This window comes from Electrona antarctica (assembly GCF_951216825.1).
Source record: "Electrona antarctica genome assembly, chromosome: 20".
NCBI lineage: Eukaryota > Metazoa > Chordata > Actinopteri > Myctophiformes > Myctophidae > Electrona > Electrona antarctica.
In genome coordinates, this window is record NC_136801.1 from 5,414,229 (window position 1) to 5,433,101 (window position 18,873).

The 18,873-nt window shown below is 40.2% G+C and overlaps 3 protein-coding genes across 4 annotated transcripts in view; 1 reads left to right on the plus strand and 2 right to left on the minus strand.

The window, feature by feature from the left end:
• Positions 1–420: 420 nt before the first annotated feature.
• ppp1r42 (protein phosphatase 1, regulatory subunit 42) lies at positions 421–7,608 on the minus strand (the record flags this gene model as incomplete). The annotated part of the gene is made up of 9 exons (XM_079489293.1): positions 7,490–7,608; positions 6,356–6,562; positions 6,086–6,252; positions 5,750–5,888; positions 4,064–4,180; positions 2,159–2,276; positions 1,762–1,896; positions 1,147–1,291; positions 421–502 (listed from the first exon to the last, which is right to left on the minus strand). Exons 2-9 carry the CDS (start codon positions 6,485–6,487, stop codon positions 421–423), a joined length of 1,035 nt encoding a protein of 344 aa, XP_079345419.1. The 5' UTR covers positions 6,488–6,562; positions 7,490–7,608.
• Positions 7,609–10,781: 3,173 nt separating this feature from the next.
• cops5 (COP9 signalosome subunit 5) lies at positions 10,782–18,328 on the minus strand. Its single transcript, XM_079489767.1, has 8 exons — positions 18,015–18,328; positions 16,850–17,084; positions 16,106–16,234; positions 15,256–15,321; positions 14,926–15,011; positions 14,651–14,762; positions 12,393–12,541; positions 10,782–11,107 (listed from the first exon to the last, which is right to left on the minus strand). The coding sequence occupies exons 1-8, from the start codon at positions 18,149–18,151 to the stop codon at positions 11,014–11,016; spliced, it is 1,008 nt and encodes a 335-aa protein (XP_079345893.1). The 5' UTR covers positions 18,152–18,328; the 3' UTR covers positions 10,782–11,013.
• Positions 17,919–18,873, plus strand: part of cspp1a (centrosome and spindle pole associated protein 1a) — a 36,463-nt gene continuing 35,508 nt past the window's right edge. For both annotated transcript variants that reach the window (XM_079489765.1, XM_079489766.1), the window contains exon 1: positions 17,919–17,977. The gene's annotated coding sequence lies outside the window, so the exon portion shown is untranslated. The remainder of the gene's footprint in view (positions 17,978–18,873) is intronic.

Sequence of the window (18,873 nt, forward strand, 5' to 3'; positions counted from 1 at the left end):
AAATCTAAAATGTTTTAACATGAATTGAGTTGTTAAAAAAAACACAACTAAACAATGTGCGCAGACAATAAAATTGGGAAAAGGAAAACATTTTATTTCACTAAGTAACAGAAACCATATACTGTCTGTACACATCTTGTAACATAAAAAAGCTGAAAATGTTCCTCTTCAAATAGCTTGTGCCAACTAAAGAATTCAATGTAATTCTGTTTAAATGCAATGCCTATACATTATAAATATTGTGATAGAGTACAAGCAATAATGCAGCATTGAGAGTGTCTATATTGTGTACTTTTCAATGCAATGTGTGGATGTGCTGATGTAGAGTGGCGGAGGCCAGGGGGCAGTTGTGAAGTATCACAGGTCCCTATGCGTGTCATGTGTGTAACGTGTTAACAGGAGTATAAGCGTGTCTATATCTCAAGGAGTAACATGTCTGTGGATGCCAGCTGAGTCCGCCATGTTGTTGAGTGGTCTCATAGGGAGCTTTATATCCGGTGCTCTGCAAGATCAGAAACAGAAAAATAATTTATGAACAATAAGCATTAGATCAGATTATCAGAAACGTCAACAAAATAACTATCCCCCCCCCCCCCCCCCCCCCATCCTCCGCCTAGGACAGTGCAACCTAACTGATATTACATTTGGTATTTAACAAAGCGTGAGAGCATTGAATTATGACATAATATTGTAATAAACTGTGGAGCTAGAGCTGGGGAAATAATTTCTAAACAACCGGATGAATTGATAAAGAGCAAGCTATTGTCAAAGAAGAGGAAAAATAATATAACAAGAATTAGAAAGGAAACACTTCCAAGTTCCAAGTAAAACACATTTAACTAGTAAAAAAAAAGTACAATATATAGTACATATTAGAATGTACTATATATTCTAATATGTACATAGTACATATTAGAATGTGCCTATTGCCTTTTGATGAAAAAGTTACCAATTGTCTCATATTTTAGAAAATATTGAATTTCTTTCACATGTAAAAATTGACCCTTTATGGGTCCAGAAATTGACCTTTATCGGCCAATTCTTACATTCAGTTACATTACACGAGTACCGAGTCAATATCAAGCACTGAATTCAGTAACAGACTACAGTCAGTAAAATAATGGAAGCGGTATAGAATATTGATACCTCCTTGCAGCTTCACTGCCCAATTCTGGCGGTTCCGAGTGGACTTTGACGCAGGTTCTGCGAGACTGTGTTGGTTTCCACTTGTGCAGCACGTTAGAGATGCAGTCGTACCCAGGATGTAGATTCTCAGCCATGTTAAAGTCAACTAGAACATAAACAAAGCCAAAGCAAAACTGACACGTGTGTTCACACTACACACACACACACACACACACACACACACACACACACACACACACACACACACACACACACACACACACACACACACACACACACACACACACACACACACACTAAAACATAGAGTTTCATATACAAACCCACCTAGCATGATGGCAGCAGGAAATATGGCAGAGACTAATGTGTTTGCAAATTAAATTGCTATGAGTATTTTTAACAAGTTGACACACAATTCAAATAACGCTTTCTTCTGGCGGTCTGCATATTTCAATGAAAAATTACACCCGGTTACAGAGGCGTTGATATTGCCATAACATGGACATTTGTGTTAATACACTATGCACACATGAAGTGCAATAAAAAGCAGAGAAATGGAATGATGTCTTCCAAACAACTAACATCTTATAACAGCAGCAGACTTTCAGTTTTTACCTGATAAAGGATAAGCCATCAACTGCTGGTTCATGTTTCCTAGCTCCTTTGGTTTCTTCTTGGACTCTTTCGATGCTTTCCAGTTTATAAGGAATTGTCTGGACAAGTCATTAATTTGCTTTCCATCAAGATACTCTGTGAAAGTGTAAGAATTTGCACAACAGAAGAGAACCATCTAAGTCCATAATAATTATCCATATTGTATAAATTATAGATAAGGGGTCAGGAAGGACAGATAGGACTTTTCGGGGAGGGGTCTGCCTAATTCTGCAAATAAAATCACATAGTGTACAAACAATGGAAGGTTAAATATAGACTTATAATATAAAATGCATTACAGTGTAGGGTAAGAGGGTAAGCGTCCATTCAGTGTTACAGTGTTTGCACAATATCTCACCAAGTCTTTTGCACACCGTCACCAGGCGGTCTCTGTACTTGTGTCTTTGACAGACGGGATTGCCACTCAGATCCATACGATGGAGCTCAGGCCAGTGGCTGCACACGTCCTCTAACTCCTAAAAAATACACCAAAAAGACTTAAATGAACGTTTGTGCCCACAAATTATTAAATTATTCATTACTGGCCAATGTGGCCATTACTATTGTTGGGGAGGGGTACTTTCTTTCTTAGAATGGGTTAGAATGTGTGCAGTCAGAGATGCAGATGATTATGTACAGTAATCAGTATAAGACAATGGTCATGTGAAATATAAAGGCTGATGGAAAATGCATAAACAGCTCGTCAGTCTGTTTTAATAAACAGTGTCGCCGGTGTCGTGTAACTACAGCGTGTTCCCCGGGGCAGTGTGAGCTGGCTCCTCCAGCCAGTGTCGTGTAACTACAGCGTGTTCCCCGGGGCAGTGTGAGCTGGCTCCTCCAGCCAGTTGCCTGCAGTTGTATGTTTATCTAAAGGCCCATTAATCCAAGGCTGGAAATATGAATACTCTCTGGACACGCTCTGATTGTTCATTGCCTTCCTGTCTTGGCCAAAGCGCTTCCACTTTTCCAGCTCGCGCTGCAATCAGTTCAGAGGGGACCCCTGAGTGCCGCGCGCTCCCAGGCTTTGATAAATGATCGTGTCAGGGCCGTCACTCAGAAGGGCCTCACTGAAGAGCAGCCCAGCGCCAAATTGCCCCCCACGCGGAGGCGTGGAGAGCAGCATGGGTTGGATACGCACTGGGTCTTTTCGGCTCTCTGGGCTGGACTAATGATGAGCCAGTTATGAACCTGTATTTGACCAGTGCTTCGATTCCACTGTCCTCTCTGCCCTGCACAGGGCTAACGGCCTCCAAAGATACTCCCCATTTGTCACCCTGGCTGACTGCCTGTCATAATCTATTTTAAAAATCCATAATGTTTCCTCTGGATTCTGACCAAATTGTGCACAAGGAGGGATTGATCCTTTGGGGGGCTGTCTTTGCAGGATCAATAATGGCAGTCGGGTTGTATAAATTATAGGAGATATCTGCTAAAGATGAGGTCCCTCTGACACGTGTACAGCAATTACCTGCACAAAGGCTCTCCGTAGAATACCACTGGTATTGTGTTAAGAGAGCAGTCTTAAATATGAATTGAATAATGGCGTGCCTACATTGTGCTGTCGTATACTGTGACATGCTAGTAAGAATGAAGGCAATGATTAAAGTCCGTAAAAACGAAGGCATCTAGATTTTCAGCTAATACACCCATTCAAGGGGGCATCGGAGGGGCCATCAGTCTCAAAACCCAACAGTAGGTAATTTTTCAAGGTCAACACAGTGAGTAGAAACCATATCTCTGCTTCAGATGAGTCTCCCATAAAGTTCAGTGTTGGTGGTGTTGAGTATCAAATGCAGACTCAGAGGTGGAGAGGAAAAATCAGCCTCTTAAGGAAGGAGAGAAACTTGCGCTTGTTTAAAGCTGTCAGCGAGGAAGGTCTCAGGGGACTTGCCCGCTGATTTGTTGAATAATTCTGACCCTGTGCAAGGCTTGGAGACTGGGAACCTATGGCAGGATTTGCAGGATTTGGTTCTTTAGCACCCTATTCTCCATATCATTTCACACATCACTGCAGAGAGCCATGGAACTATGGTAATGTTAACCTGATCAGCTAATAGAGTAGTGTTGATTTTAATGTGCCGTGTCACGAATACTTGCTGTGAAGTGATACCGTTTCCCTTTTTGATTGCACAGCATGCACACAATTTCTACTTCTGCCATGCATGAAGAGACCAAAGAACTCTTGAAGGACCTCTGATTTCACAGGAGTAGCATTTAGTAGTGTAAACAATACCTAGATTGATTTTATTTTTTCTTAATTTACCTCCACATCATGCAATTTATTGTCAGCAGCACAAAGTTGTTTTAGTTCCTTCAACACGACCAGGTCCCTGATGTCATCAATGCCATTGTTGTTGATATTCAGGACACAGAGGGAACTCTGCAAGAAGAAACGTATATATATATTTCACCGACAGATAAAATACATCTAGGATGGTCCTCCAAGGCCTATCCTTTTGCCAGGCCACGATTGTAAATACAAATATTTTCTAAAATAATTTTTGCCAAGTTAAATAAAGGTTAATGGTTAAAAATAAATAAATCCAAAAAGGATGCAACATTGCATTAGTGACATTGCCCAATATTGTACTATTGGAAACAACACAAGCATTGAGGCACTATCGTTAACTTCTTTTCAAACCTTTATCATAGCATTTCTATGAGAAAACGCTTCTTAGCGGAGTATACCCTAACTAAACCTGCGACGTACAGTATACTACTGTATGTGTGTTATATACTGTATATTGTCTTGTATTGTGTTTTTGTGAGATAGGCTACCTTTTACTATGTCATCCCTTTTCATTCATCTGCATTAATAATCAACTTAGTACTGCATGTATATCATGTCGGGAGGCGTACTATGATCCGACGGAGCATTGGTTCGAAGGAGCATTGGTCCGAGGTGCGCTGGGGGTCGGGAGAGGGTTGGGGTTAGGTTTAGGTGTGCTGCCCCGGGGGAGGTTAGGGTTAGGGTGAGGGTTGGAGGTAGGTTGTCGTTCGGACCAAAGCTCCGTCGGACCAAACATGTCAGAACCACGATGAAATACTCGGCTTGTTTCCAAATGCGATTATAGATGCAGCTCCTGCTAGATATCTATTTTGGCTCCCAGTTCTGAAATGGCACATGTAGCCTACATGTAGCCATGTATGCTGGAACCTTTTACATTTACACAGCAATTTCTTTAATTATCTAAATAAACAAGTAGCTGAGACTTTTTGGTTTGTTTACCCTCGGCCCGGGCAGTAAACTAAGTAACTGATGTGTCAGGGCAGAGCGAGAGAGACAGAGCTCTCTTTAATATCATCAAACCCAGCACAATACTGCTTTTACATGGCATCACTGACCTCTGAGTAATGTGAGATCCTTTACACTGGACGTGATAAGGCTCCATCCATATCATCACTGTCAGGCAGAAACCTTAAAACCTTGTATTTCATAAATTAATTCCCTATATTTTGTACTTAATCAAAATAGAGAAATAGACGATCTACAAGCTCATGGCACGCCATGTCACAAAATTACCACCAAAAAAATAAAAATACTTTTTGTAATGACATGGCCAATAATATACGGATGTCAGGTTGAAAGAGGTCAAGTCCCTCTGTGGATTTTATAAATATTGAACCAATGAAAATCATTAATAAGTGATCGTGACTAAATAATAACTACATTGGCAACATGATTGATTCCTGTAATTAACATTTTGGACAGTTTTTCTGGAAGTGTACTGGAATTGCCACACAGCCTGAGCAGAGAAATGTTGACATCCCCTATATTTAAATATGACTATGTTGAAAATGATCACATGCCATAATGAAAAAGAAAATAATTGTAAATGATAAAAGTTTACAAAGTTATTTTGTGAGGGTGGATGGACCATGTTTAAGGTTTCATGCTAACTCCATACTGGAAGTGGGTCAGATAAGAAGGTGTAAATGTGGGTCTCACGGCGAGGGAGAGGAGGCTTCTGGGGTCGAAGAGCAGCTTCTCCCCTGGAGACAGTTTCTGGTTCTCCACATGAAGCTCCTTGAGTTCACTAAGCCGCTCCAAGCCCTCCACCACAGTAATGCTGTTTCCACCAAGATACCTGGCAGTGTATGTATGGCACACGCACACGCACACGCACACACGCACGCGCACACGCACACACACACACACACACACACACACACACACACACACACACACACACACACACACACACACACACACAGTCACACACTTTCTCATTTCATGTGATGACCACAGCAAAAGGGAACTGCACGCACATGTTAATCTACTCACAGTTTGGAGAGTTTCTGTAGGTTGGAGAGGTTCTCTATGTGGGTGATGTTGTTGTTCTGCATGTACAGATGCGTGAGATTGGAGGCAAAGTCGAGATTGCAGATGCGTGTAATTTGATTGTCGTACAGGTAGAGGACTGTAAGGTTTCGGCACACAGAGAGATCGTCCTGCAAAAGGACACAATAACACATTGCTTTGTGTGGTGAAGCACAAGGAATGCATGGGAATGAACCACTGGTGTTTGCAAAGATATCGTGACCAACTTCTTACAATGTCCTCAATGTTCTTGTTGGAGAAGTTGAGGTGTGTGAGACTCCTGAGGTGCTGTGAGAGGGAGTGGCTCATCTTCCTTCTGAAGTGGTTGCTAGATTTAGCAATCAGATCCAGGGTGAGACGCACCATGGCGGCCCGTCACACACGCTGCCTCGATAGAGGATGCTATTCACCGCCAACAGAGCGTTCAGGCCAGAGCAACAACTGGAGTCGTCTTGTTGTTATGGAGAAAAATAGACTTGTGATTTGGAACTCAAATAGGCCTGCACACACACAAGGAGTGAAACAAATGTTGCTGTCATGGAAATATTATTCAAACAGCTTCAAGAAATAGTCAGATTTTCTTCACTATAAAAACATTTTTTAATCACAAGAACGGGAAAACGTGAGTCATGTACAGAAATTCAAAATGGATCTAGGCTGTCAGTCTGGAGTTATTATAGGGGTAATTGATGGCCAAAACCGTTATGTGTGTCTAAGTAGATATAAGGGGCCAAAGGTTGGATGACCACTCAATTTGTGGTAATTAGAGCAGTCTATTCCCCAGACAGATGGAGCAGAACTTACACCACCTCCATCCCCTCATTACTCGTGGGATTTCTTTATTAGCTTGACATGACATTGAGATATCAAACAGGCATCTAATCCTTTACTCTCAAAAACCGACAGGCTCCCGTGTGTGTAGTGTGTGTGTGTGTGTGTGTGCGCGCGAGTGCGTGCGTGCGTGTGCATGAAAGATGGAGAGAGAGAGAGAGAGAGAGAGAGAGAGAGAGCAGGTCTTTGCTACACTTGATCTGAGGTCTTAAGGCCGAGGCCAGCTGACAAGAGGCTCGGATCAATATAACGTTGGGTCCAGTCTCTGACCTCTCTGGGGGGAAACACTTCATCATTGTCAAAGAGAGGATGACACCACTCACACTGGGCAAATACACACATCAAATGTTATAGTAGGCCTACAAATTTGCTACGAATACGGGATATATATTGTATTTATAAGCTTATTAATAGAAGATGCTCGCTAATATTCGTTATTCGCTTAAAATGTAGCTGGGTTTAGCTAATTTAACTCTGAAACGATCGGCTCGCTTTCGTCGCTATATTTAAAGGCATTTATACCGTAGGTAAACTTACCTCTTCGAGTCGACGCGACGGGTTACTTAAACTACTACTTTCCAAAATGGGATATTGTTAAAAACAAAACATGCCTGCAGTGCTGATAGTCAGAAGCCTTGAACTGCAAGTCTACACTTGACTGGATTGTTTGAAAGGGAGGGATCAAATGGTTACTATGGAGACCATGCGGCATTGAGTTAGCGAGGGACACTTTATCTGTTTTGGATCCGTACAAAACGACTGATTTGACCAGTCAGTGAATGTGTGTTGAAATTTGTGTCGCCTAATAGAATCTAAATGGAAGCAAAACATATTTTTCCCTTTTTTTGTCATATAGAGTTGCAACAGTAGGCCTATTTAATAAAGTTGAGCAGACTACTATACTATACTTAATTGTTAAAAATGATGATGGGAGCACAGCATTAGACCTGTCTATTAAAGTCTAGTGGAAGATTTTTAGCATCTGGTAGATCATCTCTAATTGCTTTCGTATCAATTAAATTCCATATTTACTTGCCATAAAATAAATATAGGTTGAACAGAAATGTATAGATGCTCAATTTCTAAAAAGCTGGTTGTGATGTGTATCTACCCGGACAGGGGAGGATGTCGCACCGTCTGACAGTATAAATGTGACACGCCTCTGTGTTGACAAACTTGACAGCATTGGCCGAAAATACCTCCCCATGTAAAGATGAAACAACAAAGTGCCTTAAAGGACTACTCTGTGAGTGCTGGTATTCTCCTTCTTCTAAACAATTTCTAAAGCCACCATAGATTTGTTCATTTAACTTGATCCTATAATCAATTATTTAGGAATAATTGGTGATGTTGTTGGATATTGCATCAAGTTACAAGTAGTGTTATGCTTAAGGGACTGAACAAACAAGAGACTGCAATGCAATCCTATGGTCATGGATTTCAAAGCATAGGCTACACAAAATCAGTTGAATATTCCTGAGTAGCTCCATCGTACTAGGCTCTATGTGAAGCCTGCATCTGCAAAACCATAATAGTAAATAATATACCTGTAGGCTGGCATATACACCATGAAGTTAAGAGAAGAGTCATTACATTTTAAGCATGAATAAATGTATGCTTGTGAGCTGCCTCCCTCCCTGACACAATTTCAGTACAGATAAGACTATTCACCCCTGAGTCAGGTTACTAAAGGCCTGACATGTCTCTGAAACCCAGTAAACTCTTGTAAATCTGAAGGGACGAAACCTGATACTATGTTTATCAGTTATTCTCACTACATGTTCAATGTTGTCTATACTTTGCAGCCAGGACCACAATGCATATCATTTGTAGTAAACATGCGAAGATCACAGCAGCTCACTTCTACAAGTGACCCTTACATTGTGACATTATGTCAAGAGAGACCCGGGTTTCCTGTGAGTGAGTGACTTGTTGACTCCACTTATGCATGCTGGAGCACTTCATGGCGGGGAGGAAATGTTGAGTGTAGACTAGAGAGCCCCCCCCCGCCTTCTCCTTTACTCTGAACCCTCTTGCTTTCTGATAGGGGTAACCCTTTCACTACACCGCTGCTTGCTCTAATTCTTTTGAGAACCAAAGTAAACACAATATCCCTTTGCCCCTTGGCTGTGGGGGTCATTCGTTCTACAGGGTTTATAGGTGCCCTAGAGATAAATAGCAATTAATCATAAGCCTTATCAATCTGCTGCTCTCATGGTTGCAGTCATATTAGTATCGAATGACCCCCGTTTGTTATTCTAGTGTATTTCTGATGAATACGGCAAATGAGGTGGAATTCCATAGTAAATTGTGCAGTTTTTATACTAATAACAGGGAATACTACAGTATGCTGCATGCAGACATTGTAAAATGTTAAATTAAACTAGGTTGGAAATGGATGGATTTGAACTATCCATAATTCAACTTGTTTAGAATTAGAACATAAATGTCGTTATTCCACATTAAGCCAAGCATACAAATGTCCATCTGGTGATAATCATAATATTTACATGTCCAATGACTTCAGTATGTTACACTGATCCTTAATCCATTGATACCTGAAACGCATCCATGTCACGTTAGCGTTTTAAACATTATGTTATAATTTAGCTATTGAAAAATAGCAGATCTACAAGCTCATAGCGCGCCACCGAGTGGCGCGCTATGAACTTGTAGGTCTGCTATTTTTGAAAAATCGTTAAAATGTTCCTCAAATCTTTCCGAAAATTGTCATGATTTAGAAAACTTTTTTTTTTAAATTTCGACGTCAGGCCTGAATGGGTTAAATCACCATGGAAGACCAAGCATTTGGTGAAAAACGTTACTGAAATCGCATGGTCAGAATACATTTTCCACACTCACCACTGTAATCTATTAAACGTTTAGCAAAAATACAAGCCATTAAGCGTGCAGGATTTAAGACCCTTAACTATTTCTAAATTACATTAAAGATAATCTAATAGGTTTCTTATTTCTAAACAACTCATTCACCCTCCCCATTTATAGCATGGCTTGAATAATGGTAAAAGAAAATCATTATAAGAATTGGTGCCAAGTCGCATGTACGTGAGAAAAAACAGACATCTCTGAAGCCCCCGCCGGGAATCTCTCCTCTGCAATACATGACATCAAAAATATACATTTAGCCATTACAATACCATGACAGGGAGGGAAAAAAAAAGCTGTTACACGAAACCGGGTCAGAGCGCCGGCATGTAAGAAAAGGCAGACTAGGCAAGTGTCTGCTTCGATGGAGAGCAGACACGCCGGGTGAATAGACTCCAGTGTGTACAGCTCCCGTTTCTGCACTGCATCACTGCCGCGCCGCAACCCGACAGTGCAGGCGACCCTGCGGCACTGTGTGTACCAGTGAGAGACAACCTGTGCTGGGACTCGGGAGTTGTTCCGTAGAGACGTCCCGCACATGGCAGCTATAGTGTTTACATTTGAACCAATGCAGGGGTTTTCAGTTTGTTGTTCCATTATGTAATGTTACGACGAGCCACATGCAGTTGAATGACTGACTGGAGTGGTGATAGGCCAGGTTGTGCATTAAATGCGACCCCAGTCTTTGTTAAAGATTTGCTTTGCGCTGCAAATTACTATAATAACCTTTTAGCCAAAGACAATAAATATAAAAAAAAAAGGTAGACAATGGGGCTTCAGGCTATGGTAATGTAATTTCCCAATCTTTTATAGCCCTCCACTAGAGAAAGGATTTCACTTTTTTTGCTGCCACAGTAGTCATGTTGCATATTACCTTTTGTTCATATAGCAACATTATGCATTTATTTAGTAATCATGGAATACAATTTCCCCCCAAAAAAAGTATACTGAATTTTTTTAATCACCATGTTTTATTTGTTATTTTCCATGTGTCCGTTACCGTGACTCTATTCCTATAGGATGACAGCATTCACGCCAATAGGGGTAGAAAATTAAAACAAAAGACAAGTGCTCCAAAGAGAAATGAGAGATGCTGCTAACCTTGATAGATAAAACAAAAACACGCATCAGTAAGTGTTTGGGCCGGGGGAACTCAAACCGGCCAGTAGACCAGTTTAGTTGCCTGCAGATGTGTTGATTTGATTGAAGAGTTTGTCCTTGATGACTTGACACATCAGCCCATGTATCGCCTCTATGGTCGTCTTGCAGCTAAACAAATACCAAGTGAAGAAGGGGAAAAAAATAGGTGCTGGTTAGTTTCACCAGATTCTCGATATAACAGGCAGTTTTAACATACACATCCCCAAGATATCAGTGGTCTTCCACAAGCAACCAATAAACTGCCACTAAATTGACATCTTTGTACACATTACAGACAGTATTCTATCAAATTGCAGTATAATTTGGCAGCTTTGGAAATGACAATTAACCCATTTAGGCCTGACGTCAAAATTAAAAAAAAATCTTCTAAATCCTGACAGTTTTCTGAAAAACTTATGTCAGTGGTGCTCAAACATATTCATGTCAAGGACCCCAAATATATATGACATTGGCTGCCGACCCCCATCTAAAAATATGTTGTTCCAGGGACCCTCCCAGTAGCAAAGATTTGAGTTAAAAACCTGTTCTGTAACAATATATATTCAAAGATTTCATAGTTCATGAGCTTGTAGATCTGCTATTTTTCAACAGCTAAAGCATAACATAATGCTTAAAACACCAAAAGGGGTTCCCGCCCCGTTCCCTTAAAATATTACGATTTTATTTATGCACAACATAACATAACTACCATTGCTTTAAAAGGGTAATTGTAGTTTTTCTACATGACGGGGAAAAAAGCAATACAATACAAACTAGAAAATAAATAGGCCCTCAAAGATTTTGAGATGTCAATTAGGATACATAATATTCAGAATAATAGTGGCAGTAATGCCATTTCAAGATGCAAGCAATTGATTTAAAATAATAGGTCGGGACACACATTGGTTTTAGGTTATCCTTAATATGGACTAAATCCTTCATATTAATTCAATTGAGACAGTCAATATGTCACACAGTAAAATATCCGATGATGTACGGCGCGAGGTCAAAGACGAACAGACTGACAATAATGAAAAACAATACCATCCATCATTTCATCAGCAAAGCTGTACAATATAAGCAGAGAGCAACTTATGGTATGTGAGATGATGACAGTTTGACTATTAAACCACTTTTATATTGCCCGAAATTAATATATTTGACAAAATAGTGCGTGCGCACACACACAGACGCAGTCAGTCACAGTCTCTCACACACACACACACACACACACACACACACACACACACACACACACACACACACACACACACACACACACACACACACACACACACACACACACACACACACACACACACACACACACACACACACACACACACACACACACACACACACACACACACACACACACACACACACACACAATGAGTCCCAAGTGTAATTGTACCTGTCTCTTGTTGCTTTGGCCAGCTTGTCCTCAGACTTCCTGTCGTGTGTGTCCAGACCCAGCATGAAGCTTCCTCTGCCCAGCTGGGCCTCGGACTGCTCTAGCTTCTCAGACAGGTCAAACACCTGGCCTGTGGTGTAGTCGGAGTTCTGAAGGTACGGAATGCACACACATCATTCATGTCCACATAAAGGAGAGCATATATAAGGACACAAATATTAAAAGGTATATTTAAGGTTACACTCACAAAATCTAGGCACACACACACATACAGCTGTAAAACAATGACTTTCATCACTACTAAGGATTTTGCAGATTGGCAGCAGATATGCCTAACTGGTTTTGGACATTGGACAAGTTGCAGTGAAAAGAACTCATCCCTCCCAAAAAAAGTTTGCCTACGTTTACTTAAGGTGAGGCCATGTTTTCAGTGCAAAAGATAATGAAGACACAATGACACGGGGGGCCTTAAATGCAGTGACAGTGTAGCAACTGACAAAGACCTTCACCAATAGAGCGGCCCGTTCTTGACATGCCGTCAATTCATCTTCGTCCAGAACACCAAGAGCCGGCTGTTTGGTTAAGCCTGATGTCCATTTAGGCTGTTCAGTCAAGCTCGGACAGAGCGACCGCATCCACAATGGGAATTCAACATGAGGGGCTTTCAATCTCAAGAATGTATTGGTGAAAAGAGAGATGAGCCACGGTAAACTACACTGTAGTTTATCGTCCATCTCAGTCTGGGTTTAGCCTATGGTCTAGCGGCCCTACAATTTAATTAATATGTATCCCCCTTGTGACAATGCTTATGATACACCCAATTCATAGTGGTTTTTAATCTGTAACTCAAAGCCAACCTGACCATATCCTTTGAGGATATGGTCAAAGCCCACAGACCGAGTCCGAAATAAATGTAATTCTTATATATATAAAATAAACAAGTAGCATGCTGAACTGTAAAAAGTATTGCTATTTTTCTAGTAGCTGCTGCAACGATCAAATTAAATATTCTGCTTAGATTCCTCTGAGCTCCAACAGTGGGTTGTGGTCCACCGGTTGAGAATGGCTGGATAATTATAACATTATAAACAGCAGACTTTCATTAACCCCTTTTGGTGTTAGCATTATGTTATGCTTTAGCTATTGAAAAATAGCAGATCTACAAGCTCATAGGTCTTGTAGGTCTGCTATTTTTGAAAAATCGAAGAATGACTGACATAAACATAGCTTTTTCAGAAAACTGTCAGGATGTAGAAGACATTTTTAGAATCTGATCTCATGTCAAAATGGGTTAAAAAAGGCTACATCATTAGGCTACATACAGTATGTGGGGTGAACAGACGACGTCCCAGTTTGGCCAGGATTGTCCCAATTTCAAGCTGCGTGTCCCGAGTCCCGACAAAAATGTCCCGGTTTTCAACATCTTATAAAACTTTCCCGGTTTTTAGCCAGAATTACAATAATAGTTGTTTTCAATGGTTGCATAATGGTTTATCATGTTCTTTTCATGCTAAGCATGTTCACCTAACTAACCCAAACAGAATACAACGCCGAGGCTGATGTTTGTCAATTAGTCACCACTTGCCTGTATGCAACACCTATGATGCGTATTGTGCATGAATGGGTACACGAGTGCACAATATATTTGATAGATTTGTGCCGCATTTTTATGATTTTTCAAAAATAGCAGACCTACAAGCTTGTAGCGCGCCACTCGGTGGCGCGCTATGAGCTTGTAGAGCTTGCTATTTTTCAATAGCTAAAGTATAACATAATGCTTAGTTAAAACACCAAAACGGGTTCAACTCCCGGCTTGAGACTGGCTGAATGTACTTGTTTATTTGGGCGGGACAATAAATATTCATTCATGAACACAGTCACCAACAGTAGAATTTGAATGCAAATACGTCAGAGTTAACAAGGATGCTAATTATTATCCATAGTTCCAACAATATGTACATCAAAGCCAGGGAGCCAGAAATGTATTTTAGTTATAGTCAATTAACCATTTAAAATATTTAACCCATTTTGGGCGGGAACCCCTTTTGGTGTTAGCATTATGTTATGCTTTAGCTATTGAAAAATAGCAGACCTACAAGCTAACCCTACTGACATAGAAACATAGCTTTTTCTGTCAGGATGTAGAAGACATTTTTAGAATCTGATCTCAGGTCAAAATGGGTTAAGTTTGTATAAAAATCACAACTGTAATTTGTGCGATGGCCTTGTGGCCTACATACCGTAAGAAGACTACATACCGTAAGAAGACTTGAGGAACTTAAGGTATTGACCCAATATTTATTCCAAAGGAGCTCCAGGAGTTTTCTGTCGAGGGAGGACTTGAAGTAAGTTACCTCCAAGGCATAATACCTAAACAAAGAAAAGAAAATCAAACTTATTATCAAGATAAAAAAAAAACAGTTTTATAGTAGAAAAGGGATGTGAATTAAAATATTGCAAATTGTAAATAGTTATGTCAAAATATCCCCAACTTAAGTGAAAGCGTAAGAATGTAGATGAAATGAACACTGACTGTTTACAGTGCACACCGAAGTCTTCAATCTTGTTCAGGGGGATTGTCTGATATTCCGATGGTCCTTCATCTGGAGGTTTGTAGCCCTAAAGACCCAAAGAAAAAAAAAGAGATTTAAGTAGAAACTTTCAGATTTTGTTTTCTTACAATTTTCTTGCAATATTTGATTTATTTCTCATAACCAATATTATTAATGTAATAATAACATTCTCAAAGCAATGACTACATTTAGAAAAGGAAAAAGTTCTGTTATACAATAGCCTAAATTGAAAACAATAAATCCATAACTTAATTTGTGACTATTCAGCCTGATAAATAAAATACTGATACCTTTGGGTAAGTTCTGAAGGCGCCAAGGTTGACTTTCCCTGCCGATATGGTCCGAGTGGGGTCGATCTACAGAGGGGGGAAAATACAGTAGAACAGGAAAAGGCAGTCAAGGGTCAGATAAACCTCAAGAGACGACCACAGCTCGACCACCACCACTGCTCCTTCCTCCCCTTACTGTGGCTGCCAGTGTGCTGAAAATACACACTTAATTATATGATGCCCATGGCATTTAACCCATTTTGGACGGGAACCCTTTTGTGTTTTAAGCATTATGTTACACTTTAGCTATTGAAAAATAGCAGACCTACGCGGCACCGAGTGCTGCGCTATGAACTTGTTTTTTTAAATCGTGAAAATGTGCCTCAAATCTTTGAATATAGTTTCAGTTTTTAACTCAAATCTTTGCTTCTGGGGGGTCCCTGGAACAACATATTTTCAGATGGGGGGCGGCCGAGGCATATTACATATAATTTTTGGGGTCCTTGACATGAAATATTGAGAACCACTGATATAGAATCAGGACATTTAAAAAAAGCATTTTCTAAATTTCGACGTCAGGCCTAAATGGGTTAAGCTCTGCAAAACCAGTGAAGTGTAAATACTATATACGGTTACAAAAGCCAAATATTTGCCTGTACTTCAGGGAAGCCTTACAACCCATACATCAACAACCTTGGAGAAGACGCCTGAACCGGCTGATTACATCTTGCTCCGTCGCTCATGCATGCATTTCAGTCCTCAAACTTGGAAAGAAAAGACCTCGCCTCTCTAAATTTCCCTGATAGGATAAATCTGAACATATAAACAAGAAGAAAAATATAAAAAGGATCAATATTTTTGCTGAACTTACCACAACGGCTACGAAAGGCTCCTGAAACTGCTGGTTGAGCATCTGAGTGCTGACATCTATGCCTGAGAGCCAGCATCCGTAGCCCGGGTGACTGTGGTACCAGCCAATAGCATTCTCTAGACGACCAACCTGATGGATCAAGTTATAGTTGGTTAGTACTGGAAAAACTAAATCTAGATGTTGTTAACTGCATGTTAAAGAGGAATTTCTCCCTACCCCCCTTTATTTTTTTTTTACAAACGTAAGTTGATAATTATGTATATTGACCAAAAATATATATAAAAAAAGAAATAAAGATATAGGGGAGCTGAAGCAGCAGAAGGAGCTGGAGCTGCTCCTGGAGGGGTCTAACGCTAGAACTCCAATCGCGCAATTGGTTTCTGTTTACATCTGTTCTAGATGATGTGACAGCAACACTCCATGCATTGTTGACACTGCACTCTTCCTGGTCTATGTGAGCTGATGTTAGACCCCTCCAGCAGCAGCTCCTTCTGCTGCTTCAGCCCTCCTATATCTTTATTTATTGTTTTGGTCAATATACATAATTATCAACTTACTTTTGTAAAAAAGGTTTAGGGAGAAATTCCCTTTAAGATGCACATACTAAAGTAGAAGCACCAAAAATAAAATAAATACATATTATTAATAATAAAGACGACAAACTGAAATGTATATTAAACGAACAATTAAATCCAAAGTGTGTCTCTTTCTCTTAGACTCTAATTAAGGCTTAGAGGACCCCACCTGTTTGGCATTTTCAATGTAGGCAGCCATGTACTCGTAGGCTGCGGCCTGAGCGTTCACCCGGGTCTCCGTGCCTTCCACCGGCAAGGCAAAGCTGTCCATGATGTTCATGGTCTCGCCGTCTACCTTCCCCAGCATCAGACCCATCACCTCCAGGTTGCCTCCTGACCTGGCGTGCATCACCATCTTCAGCAGAGCCAAAGCCGAGACCTTGCAGTACTTGAAATAATGATGGCTATGGATAATAAGCAGGGAAAACAATGAATTTTGTGAAATCATTAGAGATTACACTTACATATTGATTGATTTTTAGTATTTATTAACAGATTGGAGAATTACAGTACATTTCAAGCACAACTCACTCAATAATTCCATGCTAGAAGGCTTTCTTAACTTTCTTTGTAGTTGTAGTTTCTTTGTAGCTTTTGCACAAAATAACACCTGGACCTCTTTGGTGGGGCAAAGAGGTCCAGGTGTTATTTTGTGCAAAAGCTCCTTATTGGCTATTTCCCCTACCATAAGCGCTCAATGAATTGCATTGAATGGGAATTGAATGGGGCGTTGTGCTAATTCCCTTATTTCCATCGAAATAAGTAGTAAACTGTGCCGCTTGGGATATTATTTACATTATGAAGAGAGGATATATACAAAAAATATATAATTTTGAGCGATGGAAATAAGCGAATTAGCACAACACCATAGCCCAATTCAATGCAATTAATTTAGAGCTTGTGGTAGGGGAAATAGCCAATAAGGAGCTTTTGCACACCTGGACCTCTTTGGTGGGGACGTAACAACTACAAATAAACTAAAGGTAAGAAAGCCTTCTAGCATGGAATTCTCCTTTAACTGTGGACGACACCATAAAGCATTACACTTGGTTGGTCCACCACATACGGAACATACTTGTAACGTTACAGGGTATTTAGCTTTTTATTTATTTTTTAAGTTTCTTGGAACACGTCCAACCTTATACTATTTAACACCAAGACTGGGGGATTTAACACTGTTGTTGTTGTTGTTGTTGTTGAAGAGTAGCATGTAGCTTGCTAGCTAAGCTACCATGATGAACTTGCAGAGTGACCACGTTACGAAAACAAGCTGGGAGGTCAATACAGTAAAGAAGAGGTAATTATCTCTCCATTGAATCGCATTTATTACTTACTCCTTCGTCCATGGCTTTGCTGCGAGGATTTCTTGCTGCTGCTTTTTGTCATATTTGTAAATTTCATCTATGCTCTGGACTTCCGTCATGCTATTTTGCATCTCCCATGTCTTCTGAGCCACGCTGGTCCCTGCCATGCTGACAAACTGTTACTTAACTGTAAATAAATACCTTGTCTTTTGATTCAAATTGGTTATTAAATCAAATGTTCAAGATATCTCAATATCTCACAGACATTTGAGTAGCATAACAGTCAGATAATACACTCGTTCAGGGAGGGAGCCATGACAGTGGATAATACCATAACCATACCAACCAACCAACCAACAGTGGGCGGTATGAATTAATGTATGTTCATTGTTCACTTTTAAATTGCAATTGTACCTCTCTGTAAAAATCTAATATAATACAATACATTTGGTTAATGTATTTGAGATAATTGTTCAACAATATAATATAGTTCTATACGATTTTAACTGCTAGTTGGAAACGGAACACCCACAATAAAAGTGTGGTTTAGTCCAAAGAAGGCTCTGGTCCTAAGTTAGAGCGCAGCGAACAAACAGGAACACACTGACATCTAGTGGGCTGTTTGTAGAAAGTCATCAGGAAGGTTTTAGATTTTGACAAAATACTTTAAAGATGTATTGCATATTACTTACTTAACACATTAGTTGTTATTATTTATTAGTATTACATAAACTTTCACCAGAACAACCGCAAAAGTATGACATGGCCAGTCACCGTACGTTCTGAAGTGAATGCAGATGGAATGCCAATCGTATGAGCGAGATTGGAACGCTGGTGGCCACGCGATACTTGTTTGGTGTTGTGGTTGCCCTTAGCAACATGCTGATGC